Here is a 20305-nt window from a genome sequence, read left to right on the forward strand (position 1 = left end):
ACTTACAAAGTGCTTTGCTATTTACCCAAGAAAAACCTTAGCTAGTTAGAATAGACTAATAATTCAAAGATACCTCTGAGCTTAGGCATTACTAAACACAATATATATCCACAATATATATCCACAATATATATCCACAATATCCAAAATATCCACACCTCAAAATCCACAATGGGTTAAATTAAGAGGTGCAAGCTACAGTCCTCATAATCTCTTGACCCAAACATCATGGCAAATCTTTAAATTGACCTCAAAAAGAACAGTACAACAAGATGATATCAAATCTCAAAAGCGGTGAAAATTCCCAAACAAGAACTTTTGACAAAGGGCAAGGGTTCCTAAACTTTTACATATCTATGCAGTTAACATCTCTGTCTATCAGTGTCTTAAGCATGATAGCAGGAAAGGAAGCAATAAAACAGGAGACAAAGTGTTTGGAGACAAAGTAACTAATAATTATATCTTTAATAAAAAACTAGAAAACAATTAAATAACAAATAATTACAGACATTTAGAAATTGCAGTAGATAAATACAATATGTTAAAAGCTATCTGAGAACAATGATAGTAGTCCATTTCCAATCACTCAACATGAGTGATCTTCTGGTTCATGCTACCAAATAAAAAAATATATCATATACAATCAAATGGGTCTGAATTGAGGAGTAGTTGCACAGCTGACATCACAAAAGTGATCTGTTCTGGTACACGTTTAGCCTTTTCACATTTCAGTCATTAAGTCTTGAGCCCCATCATCAAGCCCCTATCGAACGTAATTAATAAGATAATTCTAGTTCAATAAGCCTGGAAAATTGTTCTTGTTGTACAGATGACATTTCAGTTGAGAAACCGAGAAAGTTAAACAATGGAGAAACAAATTTCCCCAAACAACTTGGGGAAATTAATCTAACATACTGGGGGTTCCACCAAGGCAGACCGAAAATACAGAATTCCTATCATTTCTATCATTTATTTTAACGAGGCAGCTTGATGACTGTTATAAGACAAGTTAGATTAGTGTGACTTCCCTTGTTGATATCATGGACCTGCTGACATTACTAGCTTTTTTTTGGAAACCCTTAAAAAAAATCTGAGCATAATTTTCCTTATTTACCACATGATGCCTTATTGTGTCTGTTATCATGAAACACCTGCATTGAGAAGAACTGTAGAGAAAGTCAGAGATTTAATCTCTGGAACTGTTAGAACTCAGGCTACAGTGAGATGGAGCGAGGTGCTACGTGCTAGATTAGTTTGTCTCTGTCGTTCTGGGAAAAGGCAAATTAGGTCCTCTCAGGTTTTGCTTGTGAAAGAACTAAGGAGAATTCCAAACTTAGAGGAACGTGTGATCGTTTTTCAGAACTGGTTTCATTCTTTCCACCATCCATTGTGCATCTTCAAATGCATTTGTGGTTTGCTTTTTTGGTTCACCAGACACAGTAAAAACAGGAGGAGGTGAGTTGTTGAGAAGACGTTCATCAGAGAATTGGAGGAGAAAGATGATGGAAACTGAACTGGAGCTGGAGCTCCCTCAATCCCTCAATGTAACCAGCATCTGTGGGGAGGTCACTATGTTCACCATCTCAACCGAGCTCTGTTGGCTTTTGAGATTTAGCAAGCTTATAGAAATGACGGTAACTTTTTTTTGTGTGTGTGTATGTGTGCTCATTTTTTCATACTGCATGCTGATAAATGAGGAAGCAGCCTCGATGCTCTTTCTTTCAACTGACTCATAACGAACCTGAAACAAAGTGAAAATCACTTTTGTCTCTCATGGGAGGAAAATGTGTCATGCTTCTCAGAAAATCGTGAGTTGGGAACGTCATGCTACAGAGGGGAACATGAAAAAAAAAGAAAAAAGAAAAAAAAAAAAAAACACACCAAGAAAGTATTGCAGCGCCCTACGCAAACATCCCGAACATGTCAAAGGGAGTTTCGTCACAGTTTCGTTCGTGGTTAAACATCTGGATGCTTTGTTTCGTGGCAGCTGCTAATGCAGATGTCCTCTATTTGGCTACCGTCATAGAAGAACTTCTGCCTTGTGACTTCAGCAACGAGCAAAACAAAATGGTAGCTGACATACAAACAACACATGTAAGCACTAAGTCCAGACGCCCAGATGAAGAAGTTGACAGTTTGGTTACACCTCGGGCCTGACATCTACCAGTCAGCGTACCTAACGATGGTGATGTAGCTGGAAATCGGTCGAGTGTTGTCATTGCTGATCTTGTCCACTGGGTACGCCCGTACCGCCAGCTTTTCCTTTGGATTCATGTGCAGCAGAAAGAAGATGCTGAGGTGGGCTTCTTGCGTGTTCTCCGTGAGCTTCTGAGTATCAAAGGCAGCACTGAACTCTTGCTTGCCCTCTGTGTAATTGAAGTCCACGAAGAGCTCGAGATTTAGGGTGTCACTATTTAGGGTGTTGACTATTTTGGAAGTGTATGTCACCTGTAGGTAGATCAGGTAGACGCCCCTCTCTTCCACAATAATCCACTTTCTGCTTGGGTCCAGAATTAAGTTACTGTTTTGAAACTCCTCAGCCCAGGTCAGGTGGTCTTGCTCATTCTTAGACTTGTCTAGAGGAAAAGACAAAGACAATATCAAACACTAAAAGAGGAAATAGCACAGCAACCACCACTCAGAGGACAGCTAAGTACTTGGGAAAGGTGGTGGAAGTGTGATGAACCTTTTAAAGGTTTAAGGAACCACCAGTTGATGTAAAGGTTCCTTAACAACTAAAGTGTTTACAAATTCTTTATAGAACCAAAAGAGGTTCTTCTCTGGTGTTTCTTTACACAATATCGCTAAACTCAGCAGCAATGCGCTGTTGGGCTGGAAAGCCACGTAAAATCGCTTCATAAGCTCCAGCTTCTTCAGAATACCACTGCCAGGGTGCAAACTAGAGCTAGAACATTTGATCATATTGGCCCAATTCTTTCAACCTTACACTGGTTACCCGTTAAATTCCGTATAGATTATAAAATACTTCTTCTAAAATATACATCTCTCAATAGTCTGGCCCCACATTATCTGAAGAAACTTCTTACACCTTACAACCCTCCATGTACACTCCACTCTCAAGATGCTGGCCTATTATCAGTCCCACGTATTAGAAAAAACAATGCTTATAAAGCCCCCCAACTTTGTAACAACCTCCCTGTTAATACACGGAAATCAGACACACTCTCAGTCTTTAATTCTAGATTAAAAACTTTTCTCTCACAGGTCTCTCACTAAATGTAAACCTTGTTTTAACCTTAATCTTTTTGTCTCTCTCCCCCATGTCCTGATCTGCCTGCCTGGAGTTCCCCTTTTTGGTTCAGTTCCTCCGTCTTGGTATCAGGCCTGTCCCACTACTCAGCAGAGTTCCAACACAACCATCCTAACCCCTTTCTCTCTCTCTCTTTTACATGTAATGAGATGCCCTGCCATTCAATCTGGAGGTGTCCATTCATCCATGTTCCAGAATCAGGCCTGTCCCTCTACTCAGCAGAGCTTTTGACACAAGTCGCCTAACCCTCTTTTTTGTTCCTCCTGCTGCCCTGCTGTGTTACAGTTCTGCTCTGAGTTCTGCAACACTCCACACTCCATTTCTATACATACACATACTCAATCAGCATTAACACTGAGCATATGTCCAGCACCTACTCACACCTCATAACCTGCTCATACATTAGCTCTAGCTCTTCATTATCTCTCTGTCCAGCAGCTACTCACACTCCTACTTCATAACCTGCTCCTACATTAGCTATAGCTCTTCATTATCTCTGTGCAGCACCTACTCACACTCATTCTTCATAACCTGCTCCTACATTAGCTATAGCTCTTCATTATCTCTCTGTCCAGCACCTACTCACACTCATACTTCATAACCTGCTCCTACATTAGCTATAGCTCTTCATTATCTCTGTCCAGCACCTACTCAAACTCATACTTCATAACCTTCTCCTACATTAGCTATAGCTCTTCATTATCTCTCTGTCCAGCAGATACTCACACCCCTACTTCATAACCTGCTCATACATTAGCTATAGCTCTTCATTATCTCTCTTTCCAGCAGCTACTCACACTCATACTTCATAACCTGCTCCTACATTAGCTATAGCTCTTCATTATCTCTGTGCAGCACCTACTCACACTCATTCTTCATAACCTGCTCCTACATTAGCTATAGCTCTTCATTATCTCTCTGTCCAGCAGCTACTCACACTCCTACTTCATAACCTGCTCCTACATTAGCTATAGCTCTTCATTATCTCTGTGCAGCACCTACTCACACTCATTCTTCATAACCTGCTCCTACATTAGCTATAGCTCTTCATTATCTCTCTGTCCAGCAGCTACTCACACTCATTCTTCATAACCTGCTCCTACATTAGCTATAGCTCTTCATTATCTCTGTCCAGCACCTACTCAAACTCATACTTCATAACCTTCTCCTACATTAGCTATAGCTCTTCATTATCTCTCTGTCCAGCAGATACTCACACCCCTACTTCATAACCTGCTCATACATTAGCTATAGCTCTTCATTATCTCTCTTTCCAGCAGCTACTCACACTCATACTTCATAACCTGCTCCTACATTAGCTATAGCTCTTCATTATCTCTGTGCAGCACCTACTCACACTCATTCTTCATAACCTGCTCCTACATTAGCTATAGCTCTTCATTATCTCTCTGTCCAGCAGCTACTCACACTCCTACTTCATAACCTGCTCCTACATTAGCTATAGCTCTTCATTATCTCTGTGCAGCACCTACTCACACTCATTCTTCATAACCTGCTCCTACATTAGCTATAGCTCTTCATTATCTCTCTGTCCAGCAGCTACTCACACTCATTCTTCATAACCTGCTCCTACATTAGCTATAGCTCTTCATTATCTCTGTGCAGCACCTACTCACACTCATTCTTCATAACCTGCTCCTACATTAGCTATAGCTCTTCATTATCTCTCTGTCCAGCAGCTACTCACACTCATTCTTCATAACCTGCTCCTACATTAGCTATAGCTCTTCGTTATCTCTGTCCAGCAGCTACTCACACTCATACTTCATAACCTGCTCCTACATTAGCTATAGCTCTTCATTATCTCTCTGTCCAGCACCTACTCACACTCATACTTCATCACCTGCTTCTACATTAGCTATAGCTCTTCATTATCTCTCTGTCTAGCACCTACTCACATTCCTACTTCATAACCTGCTCCTACATTAGCTATAGCTCTTCATTATCTCTGTGCAGCACCTACTCACACTCATACTTCATAACCTGCTCCTACATTAGCTATAGCTCTTCGTTATCTCTGTCCAGCACCTACTCACACTCATACTTCATAACCTGCTCCTACATTAGCTATAGCTCTTCATTATCTCTCTGTCCAGCACCTACTCACACTCATACTTCATAACCTGCTCCTACATTAGCTATAGCTCTTCATTATCTCTCTGTCCAGCACCTACTCACACTCATACTTCATAACCTGCTCCTACATTAGCTATAGCTCTTCATTATCTCTGTGCAGCACCTACTCACACTCATACTTCATAACCTGCTCCTACATTAGCTATAGCTCTTCATTATCTCTCTGTCCAGCACCTACTCACACTCATTCTTCATAACCTGCTCCTACATTAGCTATAGCTCTTCATTATCTCTGTCCAGCACCTACTCACACTCATACTTCATAACCTGCTCCTACATTAGCTATAGCTCTTCATTATCTCTCTGTCCAGCACCTACTCACACTCATACTTCATAACCTGCTTCTACATTAGCTCTAGCTCTTCATTATCTCTCTCTAGCAGCTACTCACACTCATTCTTCATAACCTGCTCCTACATTAGCTATAGCTCTTCATTATCTCTCTGTCCAGCAGATACTCACACCCCTACTTCATAACCTGCTCCTACATTAGCTATAGCTCTTCATTATCTCTCTGTCCAGCAGCTACTCACACTCATTCTTCATAACCTGCTCCTACATTAGCTATAGCTCTTCATTATCTCTGTGCAGCACCTACTCACACTCATTCTTCATAACCTGCTCCTACATTAGCTATAGCTCTTCATTATCTCTCTGTCCAGCAGCTACTCACACTCATTCTTCATAACCTGCTCCTACATTAGCTATAGCTCTTCATTATCTCTCTGTCCAGCACCTACTCACACTCATACTTCATAACCTTCTCCTACATTAGCTATAGCTCTTCATTATCTCTCTGTCCAGCAGCTACCCACAATCATTCTTCATAACCTGCTCCTACATTAGCTATAGCTCTTCATTATCTCTGTGCTGCACCTACTCACACTCCTACTTCATAACCTGCTCCTACATTAGCTATAGCTCTTCATTATCTCTCTGTCTAGCACCTACTCACACTCATACTTCATAACCTGCTCCTACATTAGCTATAGCTCTTCGTTATCTCTGTCCAGCACCTACTCATACTCATACTTCATCACCTGCTTCTACATTAGCTATAGCTCTTCATTATCTCTCTGTCTAGCACCTACTCACACTCCTACTTCATAACCTGCTCCTACATTAGCTATAGCTCTTCATTATCTCTGTGCAGCACCTACTCACACTCATACTTCATAACCTGCTCCTACATTAGCTATAGCTCTTCATTATCTCTGTCCAGCACCTACTCACACTCATACTTCATAACCTGCTCCTACATTAGCTATAGCTCTTCATTATCTCTCTGTCCAGCACCTACTCACACTCATACTTCATAACCCGCTCCTACATTAGCTATAGCTCTTCATTATCTCTGTGCAGCACCTACTCACACTCATACTTCATAAACTGCTCCCACATTAGCTATAGCTCTTCATTATCTCTCTGTCCAGCACCTACTCACACTCATACTTCATAACCTGCTCCTACATTAGCTATAGCTCTTCATTATCTCTCTGTCCAGCAGCTACTCACACTCATTCTTCATAACCTTCTCCTACATTAGCTATAGCTCTTCATTATCTCTGTCCAGCACCTACTCACACTCATACTTCATAACCTTCTCCTACATTAGCTATAGCTCTTCATTATCTCTCTGTCCAGCAGCTACTCACACTCATACTTCATAACCTGCTCCTACATTAGCTATAGCTCTTCATTATCTCTGTGCAGCACCTACTCACACTCATACTTCATAACCTGCTCCTACATTAGCTATAGCTCTTCATTATCTCTGTCCAGCAGCTACTCACACTCATTCTTCATAACCTGCCCCTACATTAGCTATAGCTCTTCATTATCTCTCTGTCCAGCACCTACTCACACTCATACTTCACAACCTGCTCCTACATTAGCTATAGCTCTTCATTATCTCTCTGTCCAGCACCTACTCACACTCATACTTCATAACCTGCTCCTACATTAGCTATAGCTCTTCATTATCTCTCTGTCTAGTTCTTTGTTTGTTTGTTTGTTTGTGCTGTGCGGGTCGACCTAAGGCAGATGGGTTCCTTTGACCAAGGTTTCTTCTTCTTAGTATGAGGGAGTTTTTCCTTGCCACTGTCGCTACCACCCCCACTGTGGTGCTTGCTCATAAGAAGCATGGACCCGGATCTCTGTAAAGCGCTTTGTGACGACATTTGTAGTGAAAGGTGCCATGTAAATAAACATTGTATTGAATTTCTCAAAGAACCATTTGAAGCACTTTGTACTGTTAAAACCACTTCACTTTGTTTACTGTAAAAGATAATACCATACTTACTGTCGTAAGCCACACTGTTGTTTTCGTTTCTGTCAACTAAATGAAAAGACAAAGATAAAAAAGATGACCATTGCAGTCTGACAGAGTCTCCTTAAAGGGGTGTCCACTGGCTGACCATTGGCTACTGAACAGGGTTAAAAGTTACAGTCTTACAATTGTTTTGGTTAGCCAAGAAACATTGGTTTGATTTAACCTTGGATGGTCGTAAACAGCTTTTGGACAAATCAGGGTCAACCTTCTGGTGATTCTTTTACTTAAATGTTGTTTTTTTAGGTTTGTTTTATTTTAGTAAATGATGACAAATCAGCTATTAATTGGCTGTACAGCACACAGTAAATCAAAACAGTAAAAGACAACTGGAGCAAACACCACTTTTCAGAAAAGAAAACTATATACTTGAAAAATAGCTACGGTAACAAATATTGACCACATTAATATGAAGAACATAAAGCAGTTATAGCAGCAAAAACACAACTCTGTCAACACAACAGTTTTTTTATTTTTTTATATTTGTTTATATGTTGTAAAGTGCAGACACTTCACAACATATCTACTACTTTACACTTTACACCTTCCTTAACTTTAAAGGAAATATTTTTCTACACTTAGGAAAATGAGCTTCCTCAACTGTTTACAGTTTATAACATCATGTTATATTTATACCACTTTTTCCTTTTACTATGTCTTGTGCTTGCTGAAAATTGCTGCCATGTTTCATTTGACTGTCCATTTGTTGTAAATGTCACGCTTTCATATGTACATGAACAAGAATTAATCATAGCCTGAGAATGCGAAGTTGGGTTGACTAAGAAAGTTGTTAACCACCATCACAAAATGAGTTCACTGTGGTTGCATTTGTTAAGTTATGTGATGCTGAATTTTAGTCAGGGGCCCATTGCTAAGTTGAATGTGCTACTTGAGACAGGCGCCATGCTATCATCTGTATACTGCTGTTCTGCCAGCTGTTTTTCGGTTGCATCCACACAATCTGACTGGCTAAAAAGCTTTCTGCTAGAATTTTTCTAGGACAATCTTAAAAAAAAAAAACATAATGAGAAAGTCTTCATCTTAAGAAAGTCTAAATTATTAAGATTTTCTTAAAATCCCAATTGTTGTTCCCCTGCACCCATTTATAACATAGCTTTTAATGCTGAATTGTATTGCTTATTATAAACAGTTCATTGTCATTGCCATTATTCAGTGAAATTTACAAAATAAACATTCAGTGAACTTAGTACAAGTACAAGTGACGGTGGATTACATCTTCCAGTGGTGAAACATTAAAAAGCCATTATTTTCCATAAGCAGACATTAACAGTACTTTACCACTCTGAATCCTAGAGTTATTGCTGAGTTTAAATTTTAAGATTCATTATTCAGTATCTACTAAAAATGATTCAGTATTTAATTATGAATTTAAAAAAAGTAAAAAGAAAAATGTATTCACCCTTTTGTGAATCCGGCCTCAGTTTTTTCCCCCTACCATAGCTCATGCTACTGATCAACAGTTGCCAAGTAGTGACAATAACCACAACACCCCACAACCACTTCTGAAAGAATGGTCTTTGGTTGGTGGCCAGATAATACATATTGTCGCTGTCAGAACAAAACCTAACCTTTTAGAATAGGAAAGTTGTTATATCCGTTGTTCCACAAGTTGTTATTTATAGATATTTAGATATATTGTTATTCTAAGTCATTTCTATTGGTCCATTCATTCTGTACATTCAGCATAACATTATGAACAACTGCTGTTTTTAAAATATGTAAAAAAATGGAATACAAGGTTTTGATCTTTCTTTTGCCATTTGCCATTCTAGGATGTAACATTAGAATGCGTTGTATAATGTTGTATCATGCGTAGCCAGTGTGCTACATCAAGACAATATAAGGCACAGCTTTTCGGGTTCAGGTGCTAATTTCTTTAATGTTGAATATACATTAAACTGAAAATGGAAACATTAAGAGGCACATTTTCTGGTTTTTATTTTTCTGTTCTTTGCAAATGATAAAAAATAGCATGTCTGTTCTATTCTTTTTTAATAAAAGTTCTCAATTCAGTCCTCAGTCCTCAGCTCTTCAGACACACATACAGAAAAATTGTGGACTGGAGGAGGTCCTTAGGGACCAGTTTAAAAACCACTGCTCACCTCATGACTGGCCACATCATGGCTAACTTGAATGGTTTGCTTGACCACACTTTAAAAAAGATAAACACTATTCACACACTATGAGCATTCAGAGACTTATAACAGCCTGTTCTACTCATGGCTCCTGTAATATTCAAACACTCAGTAAAGCCTCTTACCTTTAAAAAGGCCATATGCTTTCCTGGATACATTTTGATAGGCTCTCAACATCCTGTCCATAGTAGTACCTGGTGGCCAGGGAGGGAAAAACAAATGGCTGTGACATATTGAGAGAATAATTGTCACATACTGCAGAGGAAACCCATGCATCATGCCAAGCAGCGTGCTAGAAACAGCAAAGTGGAGTGTTACGGGAAACAGCGCTACAGTTCACCACAAGCATGCATGATAAATAAACATACAGCAGAAAGCACACTCACTCACATGAGCACACATATTAGCAACACATAACCACATGCACAAACACAAAAACGCCCTTCTTCAAACAAACATGCTCGACTGTAAGAACAGTAGGTCTACTTGTGAGCTGCACTGCTGGTGGAAAACTTTACCATTTTTGCTCCTCTACAAGTAAAGGAAAAAAAGTGACAGTTGATAACATCTTTACACCGAAAAAAGACCACTCAGCACGACCCTAAGATGCAAAGCTTCCTGTTTATGAAACACAGCATCCTGTAATAAAACGTAATGTCGTATGTCAGCGTCTCAAGAAAAAAAGCAAGTGCTCCAATGACCGCCTTGAATCTGTTACACTCTGCTTAGCCTTAAGGACCTAACATACTCTGTTTATCCTGAGACAAACATCTCACTAGAGATATTTCTGTTATCTCACTAGAGATATTTCTGTTATCTCACTAGAGATATTTCTGATATTTCTAACTACTATGAATCATTTATTAACTACAATACAGTATTCAGGAACTACTCTGAGTTATTCAATACCTACTCTGAATTAATCAGTAACTGCTTTGAATTATTTAATATATACTCTAAATTCTCATGTATTATTTAACTACAATACAGTATTAAGTGACTAGTATGTTAACTAAATGTAACTAGTATACTAGTATATTTACAGAAACTGCCCTGAATTATTTAGTAACAATGAATTATTATGGAACTACTGGAATTATTCAGTAACAACTTATTATTTACAATCTATTCTGTTATTCAGTATCCACTCTAAATTAACCAAACTACTCTGAATGATTCAATATCTGCTATGTATTTTTCATGAACTACAATACAGTATTCAGTTACTACTAGGAACTATTTAGTAACTACTCTGAATCATTAAGTAACTAAATTATGCAGCAGCAATCTACTAAGAATTCATTAGTAGCTACTCTGGATTCAGTAACGACTATAAATAATCCAGTAATAACTAAAATATTTAGTATCTGCTCAAAATTATTCAGTATCTACTCTGAATTATTCAGAATCTACTCAGAATTATTCAGTATGTCAGTTTGTCATGTATTATGTAACTTCAATACAGTATTCAGTAACTAGTATGAATTTATAGAACCTGCCGTGAATTATTTAGGAACTACTGAATTATTCATTAACTACTCTGAATCATTAAAAAACTAAATTATGCAATTTCTACTAAGAATTTATTAGTAACTACTCTGAATTCAGTAACGACTAATAATAATAATAATAATAATAATAATAATAAGGTAATAACTACACTCTGCACTGCTACAGTGGGCCTAACCTTAAGGACCCTCCAAACCCCTCCAAAGCTGTAATTGGTAAGAGCAGGCCTGTGTGAGTCTGTTCTCACTGTAAACTTATGATGCTAAAGCTCATTAAGAAGAATTCCTCAAATAATATAAGTGTAAGCAGGACAATCTGCTACAAGATGATGTATGGATGGATATTTCACGTAGTAATGTATGACAATATTTTATCATATTGTGAAAAATGTTATTACTGTGATACACAATATGCTGATAGACTGATTTTGAACAATAATAAGTTAAGCTACTTTTTCTATCATAAGGGATATATGGAACATGAAAATATCTTCAAATATTTTTACCATAGCGCCCAGCCCTATAGCAAAGTCATCTGTATCTATTTAGGGATACTGTAGCTGTTTTTGTACCACAAAGGTAACTTTAGATGTAGGACCTGGCTGGTTACTGACTCTCTAACTTTCGCCAAGCAGGCTACTCCACAGGAGGACTGTATTGGTACTCAAATAGCTTTTGGTATATTGCATCAGTGACACTGTGTGTGTGTGTGATGACTGAGTTGAATGTAAAGGTCACATAACACACTTTTTTCTCCTTCCTGGTTGCTAAATTATAGCATCATTTTAAAACATGTGAACATCTCGCAGCGAGAGCTACCCAGGCTAAAATAAAACCTTCAAATATAACCCCTTGATTCCAAATGTTATGGTGTTTGAAACTGCCTCACACTGCCAGGTTATTTTCCTGTTGTTCCCCCTGCTGTTTGTGTTCTATATTTACAATTTGGTCTAAGAGGAGGAACTAATTGCCATTGCTCTGAAGTTCCACACATATTTCCATTCACAACTCACCATATTCACAAAGCACCAAAGAAGCACGCTGTAGGAAGAGCTCCAATACAGTTGTATTATTATGTTTATATAACTTACAAGAAATAAGTTCTAGAGAAGAATATTCCAGATTTAGCCCCTATTAAGTATTTAAGCAGCATATTAGGTGTGTTTTGTATTATTGTATAGCGTAATAATTATATGACAGAATTGAGGTTATAAGACATTTTAAGTGCTTAAAGTGTGTTACGTAAAGACATGTAGCATGTAAGAAAGGTATGCTTTCTAAATAAACGAGTGAAATTACAAGTTAAATACTAAGTTATACAGTCCTACATACTGTCCTACATAGCACAGGAAAATACAGTTATACAGTTATAGGAGCATGATTTGTATATGTAGGACACATATACACTCTTTAATTGTAATCTCTTTATTTATTTATTTTTCTTTCTTTCTTTCAGCCCAGTTTTCATGGGTTGTTGTGCAGGAAATAAAACCCTGTGTTTTAACCATGACCTCGTGCCTCGTGTTTATTACTGGATGGAGCTACTGTGTTGCTATCTGATATTCTACTTTGTGGTCAGACAAACATTTTGCCATTTGACACAGCCTATTTCTCTAATCATTTTTATTCTAATGCAGATATTTTATATATTTAGAATAAAATATCCCAGTTAGTTCAAACAACATAAACAATAATATGATTAATTACAATTAATTTAGCAACTGTTACAATAGATGGTAGGTGTTGGGGATGTCGGTGTTATATTTACAGCAGAGATGTGAGAGTTGCATTTTAAGTGTAATAGGTTGGGCCCTGTAGTCCCCACTATTCCAGATGTGAGTAGTTACTAGTTACATGAACTCAATTGAATGTATGTAATTCAAGTTCTGATTGAGTGGTACTTCTCTTTTCGAAGAAAGAATTCACTTTTCACTTTTTACTCAATTTTAGACATTCACACTGAGTCAGTAGCCTTCTGCACTCATTTACTGTCTCTTACACCTCTAAATCTGGAGCCTTAACATTTTATTTCAAACGGAAAAGAAAGATGAAAGAAATAGCACCTGACTAAGTTCAGTCTCACTGCTGATAGACGTTATCTTACACTGAAAGTACAAGAGATGAATGTGCTCCACTGCAGTTCTTCAGGGAACTCAGTCCCTGCATTTCCTTGTTCTGACACATTTATACTCCTACAGCACTCCTACTTTTACTTTTAACTGAATCATTATTTCGATGAAAAAATACCTGAGTGCAGATTTTGGCTCTAGCTATTGTGGAAATTCAGTAACTAGTATAAAGTATTTAGTATATACTGTTATGACCTGGTAACAGTATATAGTATAGATTATTTACTAATTACAATACATTATTTATTACAACTATCATTTATTCGGTAATTACTATGAATTGTGAGTTCAGTTAATAATAAGTTTGTTATTTTCCATCATTTATTTAATAATCAATCTGAATTATTCAGTAGTTATAAGAGTTATTCTTTATATTGTATGAAGTATCTACTAAGATTAATTATATATAACTACTATGTGTTATGCAGTACATAAAGATTCAAATAACATGAATTATTTAATATCTGCTAAAACTTAATTCAGTACAAAGCATACTTATGTTGTTATTTGGTGACAAGAGTCATTAAATAACTAATAGTAAATGACTGAGCAATTACTATAAAAATATCAAGTACCTACTATGAATTATTCAGTGATTACTATGAGTAATTCAAAATACACTACTATTTATCATTCAGTAACATAAATCTTTCAATGACTATTACGAAATATTCAGTAACTACTACGAGCTATTAAGTAGCTACGTGGGTAACACTAATTGGGTAACACCACTGCCCCCCATGTGGAGGACTGGGGTTCGACTGCCCACCTGGGCAGACACATCTTTTTAGAGTGAGAGTCTTAACACCACATTCACCTTCCTCTTTATGTGCTCTGGAAGAGGGCGTACTAGGACTTATCCTGTAGCTACTGAATCATTCAGGATGCTATGGATGCTATGAAAGTTCTGAAAGTTCTGAAAGTTCTGTACTTAGAAGAGTGAGGAACTAAAAAATACGGCCCATAGAACAGGAGCCACCAGGGGCCATAAACGTTGAGTGTGGCTACTAGTTGTTGTTCCACTTATTAGAAATACAACCCGTTTATCAGTTCTCAGGTCTCAAGCTTTAAACAGGGGATTAGTGAGAGGACCAACTAAGCCCTGTGCGACAGAGACGTGTCTTATTGCTGCAGTGGTTAAGTGGAAACCTACCGTTGATGATGAATCCTCTGGGCTCCTAGAGGAAAAAGAGACACAAGAAAACAGGAAATAAGTGACTTTTGATTGGATCCTGTCCACAACCACTCATGCCAGCATACACAGAGGATCATATGCAAGAAGTCATTTGGTTAAAACTGTTCAGAAGAGAATCTGAGAAAATCAGAGATTCCCCATCCGTCTTACGACAAGCACCGCCCTCCTGGGCTACGATTGGTCAGTAGCTCCACAATCCTCTGCTAGCTCACACTGATGCTGGTGGTATGAATTACAACTCAATCTCAACACAGAAGGGCGGGGCTTGAACAGGAGGACGGGGGCTATGCTCAGCTCCTCCACAAATGGTAAAAAGGCGGTAAGAGGCTCCACTTTGAACTCGGTACAAACTTTAAGCCCAAAGTCGTGCTGTTCTGTACCTCAAGGACCTGTTTAAGAGGAACACTAGTGGTAAAACGGTACTTTAGATTCTGGGAGAACAGAGGGTCAAGAGTCAGGAAGGGAGAACAGAGGTTGATGGAGTGCTGATACAGTGTGTACAGTGATGTCACATCCACCCACCACCCACTCTACAAACCGTTATCTGCCCTAACTGTTGTTTGAATGATGCACAGCACAGGACAGCCAATCAGGTTAGATGCTCTGTACTTACTTATCAATCATAAAGGCATAGTAACCAGATCAATCGCTTTGATTCTGAGGGATAAAGAGAGGTTGAAGGATAATCGTGTGAACAAGAATTACAACTGAAAAAAATAAAGGACATGAGCCCAAACAGACTACTAGCATATCCCAAAGGATATTTCACGAAGGTTTGCTAGGGTAGAATAGACCAATTAGCTTTAATCCCAACGTAAGAGCCGTCCAGTATCAACTTCCTATTATACAGAGCTGGCTTTGGCTGGAAAGAGTGAGAAACCCTGACGCGTAAAGCAACCATCACCAAAAAGGCAAGCCAATATTGAGGAATTGAGCCCTAAGTCTGTACGGGCAAGGCGGACACATCTATGGAAGCATCTATGACATCCAGCTCCACCCTGCGCGCGGCGCAAACTTCAAAGCCAGGCGTTCTGGCGTCACAATAGAAGCAATTCTATGCCTTTTATCTTTTAACAGAACGCATGGCGTCATAAACAAAGTGATAGCCAAACAACGCAGCGTGCAGCTTTCAAAAGCTAAAAGCAGCACAGACTGTAACAGATATATATATATATATATATATATATATATAGTGGCTTAAAAATGTGTGTGTGTGTGTGTGTGTGTGTGTCCATCAGGTCAGCAAATGACGTTCTTACCCTCGGTACGTATAGCCAGGTAACGCACGAAGAGGTAATGGCCACAACGACCAGGACAGATATCCAGCTGGCGTACGTTCGCGCTGTGTGCGACATGCTCGTAACGCGGCTCTCGGCGAGGTGAGATGCTTCAACTACGAAGGCGAGCGTGTTGAATATGCGATGAAATAGTCCGTCGACAGTAAGACCCACGCTCCCACGCATCCAGGTCTGCTCGACCGCAGAGAGAGGAGTGGGGGTGGCAGCTTATGACACACATCGAGAAAAAAAAGCAAGAAAGAAAAAAGCTTAGACTCACCTCAAACTGATATTGGGAGAATTGATCTTAGACTGGATCTTGAACTGGAACATCCACATTCAGTTCAGCATCATTTATTAAGGGAAGGTGAATTTCAGCCAGAAAGGGTTTAGCACAGTTCATTTATTTATTAACCAACACCTGTCTTATTACAGCCAGCACCAGAGTGACCCCTACTCCACGTGTTGGCTAAATAAACACTGAATAAATCAAGATGTAAATAAACTCTATTAAATGTTCCATATCTAACAATTCGATTGAATTCTTTATTTATTTATTTATTTTTGGCCACTTATGTGGTAGTATTTTTCCAACAACAGCCATACTTCATTTTTTTGCATTATAGATTTTCATAAAACAGGCTGTTATTATTACTGTGGCCTTTACTACTGATATAAGAAAAAGAGATCAAAGTATTGGGACACCTGCGTTTTCATCAGTTTTTCCCCAAAATCCTGCTTTTGTTGGAGTAACTCTGTGCTGTCCAGGGAAGGCTTTCTACACAGACCCCTTTTCTCTACAGACCACAGACTGCAAACATAAAACCAGACAATACAATCAATATGATCAATACAGCAGATCTTAAACACAATACACAGACAGGACACCCTACTGAACATGTGTGGGAAGGATATGTGACATGCTGTGACATAGATTTGTACATATACAGTGTGTGTGTGTGTGTGTGTGTGTGTGTGTGTGTGTGTGTGTGCATTTGCACATCTGTGTCAGCAACGGATGCGACCTAAAGTAGAAGGGGTGTTCACAAACATTTGGTGTAAATACATTAGTGATTAGATGGAATTTGGGATGGAATTTGGCTTCCATCCATGCAGTGAACACACACACACACTAGTGAAACACTGGGTATTGAACCCACAAACCTTCTGTTCTCCTAATGAACTTTAAAGGTTTTTGATGTTTTGACAATTCAATCTTTCAAAAGAAATCTACAGCAAAAGAACAAAGACTCGGTAAAGGTGAAGTGTGTTAGTCATCATGGTTTAAATGAGACTAAAGCACCTTGCAGGTGTTTAGCTCAAAGTCTGCAGATGTTTAGGTTACAGAGGGGGGCAAAAAGCTGTCAGATCAATGAGGTGTGGAAAATTGTTGTTATTTTTATTTGCTGTGAAAACATAGCCAGCCACCTCGGGTGTTGGCTAATAAATAAATAAATAGAAACAACAACAGATATAAATAAATAAATAAATAGAAACAACAACATATAAATAAATAAATAAATAGAAACTAAAATAAAAATATATACACATATAAATATAAACATTATAAAAATAAACAAAAATGCCCCCCCCCAAAAGCCTTTTCTGTAAGAGAACATACAAAAGAAGAATTCTGCTGCTGTTTGCCATAATGAAACATTTCTGTTCATCAACAAACAAAGCTTTTCAAAACTCCTAAAACAAAATAGCAAAGACTCCATAAAGGTGAAGTGTGTTAGTCATCATGGTTTTGTGTGCGATCAATGTACCTTGCAGAACTTGCAGAAAACTATTCTTTGTATCTACTGTGACAGCCAATCACATCACATCAGATCAGATAATTAATCAATCAATTAAACAACATAATCTCTTACACAAGCTACAAAACGTTCAGAGACACTTAAAGCAATGTAGCTACTGGTGTGCTGCTAATGAAGCTGTACAAAAAATAAATAAATTAATAAATAATAAAAGCAAAACAACATTGATTCTGAAGATGAAGTGCATTAGTCACGAGGGTTTTAGGTACGACCCCTGTCCCCACCCCTGTCCCCCACATAACAGCAGTAACAAACAAACCACATTGTTTCAAGGAAAGGGTAGCAATGACAGGGAAGCCTTCATGTTCAAAGCATCATGTCATAGCAGTATACAGCAGGTGGGCAGCCCACGTTCATATTGAACCCCTCCAATCCAGTCTGTAAGAGAGGTCTGAGAAATGCAACAAGAGGTGCTAAACCGCCACACTCAGCTTAAGGCCAAGGTCGCTGAGTGACAAACAGCCTCCGTCTTAGGGACCACCCTGATCGGTACTTCCCCTGTCGAGCCATCCGAGGCCAAATCTGCACATTATCATACAAACAAGGTCAAGACATGTAGGCTATAAGCGCTCTCATTTGGTGTGGGTGTAGGCGAGCGCCTGCACTAGCTTTTGCCATGCACGATCAGACTCTGATCACCTCTCTGAGGGCTTGCACACTTCATTCTGCCGCAGATGTTTGATTTCCTGTCATTTTTTTAACATGACTCATGTTTATCGGTTGCAGCTATTTACAGAACAAACGTATCATTTCCAACATAGGGCCATTTCCCATATTATCTCAAGGGAAAACAACTGCCCCAGTAGTTCTTGCCACTTCGGAAGCCACCGAATTATCAGTCCCGTCTTCCAGTGCCTTGATGATGTCAAATGAGCCGCAATTTCCGTTTCACTCTGGTGGTGACAAAAATGTTGTTAATTTCCCATCTGAGATTTGTAAACAAACAGAGAATAAAGGAAATGATGGAGTCACTCTCGCCTTTCAATCGAGATCTCTCGATGGGAATTCCCCAGTCGGCCATCCTTAACGTGTCTAAGAACAACCTGAACCAGGTCTTAGAAGAACCTGAAAGTGTGTGAATTTGTTGGGCAGTACGGAATAACGGATTACTGACAAACTGGTCCAGTGGATGGGAACAGCTACAGGCCCTGGAAGCGAAGGTGGATGAAGGCCAGGAGGACCGAGGTGTAATGTACTGTTAAAGGAAGCCTTCGCTGACAAGAGTGCAGCACATCCAAAGGGTTTTTACCCACTACTCATCCTCAATACCACATCAGTGTTTGTGGGATACAGGATCCGCTCAGAGAGAACCTCAAGATCTGCCTGTGTCGCAGAGGCACTGTTTCACAGGAAGCCAAGAGAGAGAGACAGGAAAAAGTCTGTCTACATCGATGCAGTTTCCACTCGGTGCTCTCCATTAACGAAATGGAAAACTGAAGTACTAACTGGGGCAGGACATGAGAGATTAATATCAGTGTCTTTCTCTCATCCCACTGCCAGACTGCACTATACTGCTTCCTTCAATCAGGTTACATTTAACTGGAAGATAGTAACTCACTGCAATGTTCCAGAACTTCATTACACAAATACTTAGTCACAGAGTTTCTGATGTGCTTTGTAAGAGTACTTAATGTTTCCCGAAGGAAATTTCAGATGGCAAGGCTTGACATCGAGGGTTCAGTCTCAGTTCGGTAGGCCTGCGTATAGGCCTGAAGTACAGTGCTGTTCGTTAGCATGAACAACACCTAGTCATAGCTACTCAAAAAAAGGTCACCCACTTTGCTCGTCACCCGGAGCTTGATGATCAACAGATAACAAGAATGCCATCCATTCTGCATGTCAGTCAATGGTTGGAATGGTGTCATTCATCTTGACCTGCGTGCGATTGCCTGCCCCTGCCTTGATGATTCATGGAAGATATTCATGCATGTTTCAGGAATGCTACACACCCCTAGAGCTGCTTTCACCCAACCCACTCAAACTTAATGTCCAAGGTTTGTGTATAAAATGTGATTTGCAGTTTCTGTTAGTAGAATTTCGGGCATGCAAAGGGTTCTTGGTATGAATAGTGTCCTCCAGAGCAACCCTCAGAGCAAAGATCAGGGGAAAAAGGTTCAAAGTTTTTTTATTATTCATTAATTTATTATTTATTATCTAGTCTTTAATCGGTACAATGAAGTAATGCCTGGCAAGCCTGGCCAGAAGAGGAACGCTACCAGCATAAATCTCTGGAGAAAACATTAGGCTTCAAAGAAAGTGATTTTGCAATCCTTGTTTAGAAAAGCTCAGCTTTTGAATAAAAAATGTACATTTGCGCGTTGGTGGCAGCTGTTAACAGACTCTGTTAGACCCCTATCTGTTAGATTGAACAGATAATAAAATCATGGTTTCGCATTGGCAGATTCAAATGTCACCATTCATGCAACAAATATTTAGACACATAAGTACTGGTACACCTATGCT

General features: G+C 39.0%; 1 protein-coding gene across 2 annotated transcripts; it reads right to left on the minus strand.

Moving 5' to 3' along the window:
- Positions 1-509: 509 nt before the first annotated feature.
- LOC140572836 (uncharacterized) lies at positions 510-16214 on the minus strand. Of its 2 annotated transcripts, none has more exons than XM_072692779.1 (5): positions 16005-16214; positions 14704-14728; positions 10039-10107; positions 7731-7766; positions 510-2576 (listed from the first exon to the last, which is right to left on the minus strand). In XM_072692779.1, the coding sequence occupies exons 1-5, from the start codon at positions 16206-16208 to the stop codon at positions 2161-2163; spliced, it is 750 nt and encodes a 249-aa protein (XP_072548880.1). In that variant the 5' UTR covers positions 16209-16214; the 3' UTR covers positions 510-2160. The 2 variants fall into 2 exon arrangements, with proteins under 2 accessions (XP_072548880.1, XP_072548881.1); XM_072692780.1 differs by having other exon boundaries at positions 10039-10444.
- Positions 16215-20305: the final 4091 nt, after the last annotated feature.

This window comes from Salminus brasiliensis, chromosome 1 (genome assembly GCF_030463535.1).
Source record: "Salminus brasiliensis chromosome 1, fSalBra1.hap2, whole genome shotgun sequence".
NCBI lineage: Eukaryota > Metazoa > Chordata > Actinopteri > Characiformes > Bryconidae > Salminus > Salminus brasiliensis.

What these genes read in the sequence shown, in the direction of transcription:
- LOC140572836 (XM_072692779.1), bottom strand. Translation starts at nt 16,208, where the DNA reads ATGCGTGGGAGCGTGGGTCTTACTGTCGACGGACTATTTCATCGCATA. An exon ending in CAGAGGATTCATCATCAACG is followed by an intron (nt 10,108 to 14,703) that starts GTAGGTTTCCAC and finishes CCTGGCCACCAG; the next exon opens with GTACTACTATGGACAGGATG. An exon ending in AGCATATGGCCTTTTTAAAG is followed by an intron (nt 7,767 to 10,038) that starts GTAAGAGGCTTT and finishes CTTTTCATTTAG; the next exon opens with TTGACAGAAACGAAAACAAC.